Source organism: Cucurbita moschata, unplaced genomic scaffold (assembly GCF_002738365.1).
Source record: "Cucurbita moschata cultivar Rifu unplaced genomic scaffold, Cmos_1.0 Cmo_Scf01662, whole genome shotgun sequence".
Lineage (NCBI taxonomy): Eukaryota > Viridiplantae > Streptophyta > Magnoliopsida > Cucurbitales > Cucurbitaceae > Cucurbita > Cucurbita moschata.
The window spans coordinates 1-1,169 of record NW_019270177.1 but is presented as its reverse complement, the minus strand read 5'-3'; the positions used below and the strand labels follow the sequence as shown (position 1 = coordinate 1,169).

At 37.1% G+C, this 1,169-nt stretch overlaps 1 protein-coding gene across 1 annotated transcript; it reads right to left on the bottom strand.

Moving 5' to 3' along the window:
* Positions 1-119: 119 nt before the first annotated feature.
* LOC111440727 (3-oxoacyl-[acyl-carrier-protein] synthase I, chloroplastic-like) lies at positions 120-1,164 on the bottom strand (the record flags this gene model as incomplete). Its single annotated transcript, XM_023077595.1, has 2 exons — positions 120-446; positions 850-1,164. Coding segments are annotated over 2 exons (642 nt in total), but the record flags the coding sequence as incomplete, so codon positions are not given.
* Positions 1,165-1,169: the final 5 nt, after the last annotated feature.

Here is a 1,169-nt window from a genome sequence, read left to right as displayed (position 1 = left end):
TGGAAATAACAATAAATGGAAAGATACCTATAGTAATAAGGCAAATGTTAGATATTTGCCTTATAATAAAATATCAAATCTAATATATATGGTAAACTATAATTTATTACTAAATATCCTTAACAACCCCCCAATGCTATAGGAATCATGCTAACTTCCACTCCACCCGCAAGCATCACATCAGCCTCTCCTCGACGGATGTGATTAGCAGCAGCATAGAAGCAATAGTTAGAGGTGGCACAAGCCGCGGATATAGAATAAATGGGACCCATGAAACCAACATCGATGGCAAGCAAGGCAGACCCCATATTTGAAATGGTATAAGGAACGAAAAAAGGGGTTATCTTCCTATGACCTCTCTCTAACAATGTCCGAACACCGTTAGAAAAGACGGTAAGACCACCAAACCCTGTTCCAATAAGCACACCAGCACGCACCATGTTGATCTATGGTAAAAATAAAACCATAAATTAATCATAATTTACCAAACTATATATTAAAGAAATGGAATTAATTCTTAACTAAAAATATTTGGAATATATTTAATTAGTTAATTAGAATTAATTAAATTAAGTTGCTAAAATTTTGTTTTTGTTGAGATATTTTATGTATGGAATATATCTTAGATATTTATCTTAGTATTCTTTGATTTGATTTGATTTTATTCTCAGTTATTTAATTATTTTATATTTTACTGATGTGTACTGGTATCCTATTTAAAGAATACCAATATCAACTACAATACACACCTCCTAAATTCTATTTTCTATCTCATTTTTTACTGTTTTCAATAATTACAGCTAATTACTTTATGGATTATTTATAACCAATAGTTAATTAGGAAATGACCTTAGAGCGCTGATATCCACCGAGGTTAGCATCCTCGAGCGCCCTCTTGCCAGCAACAACGCAGAAGCGACAGCAATCGTCAAGCCGTTTATCATTCTTGGGGTCAACGTAGCCCTCCGAAGAGAATCCCCGGATCTGTCCACCGAAGCGTGTAGGGAATTTGGAAGCATCAAACCGGTCGATGAGAGTGATGCCGCTCTCACCACAAAGCAGCCTGTCATAGTAAGCATCCACGTCGCTGCCGAACACAGAGACAAGCCCCATTCCAGTAATCACCACACGCTTCTTAGGGTCCTTCTCCCGCTTGGGCGCACCGACAG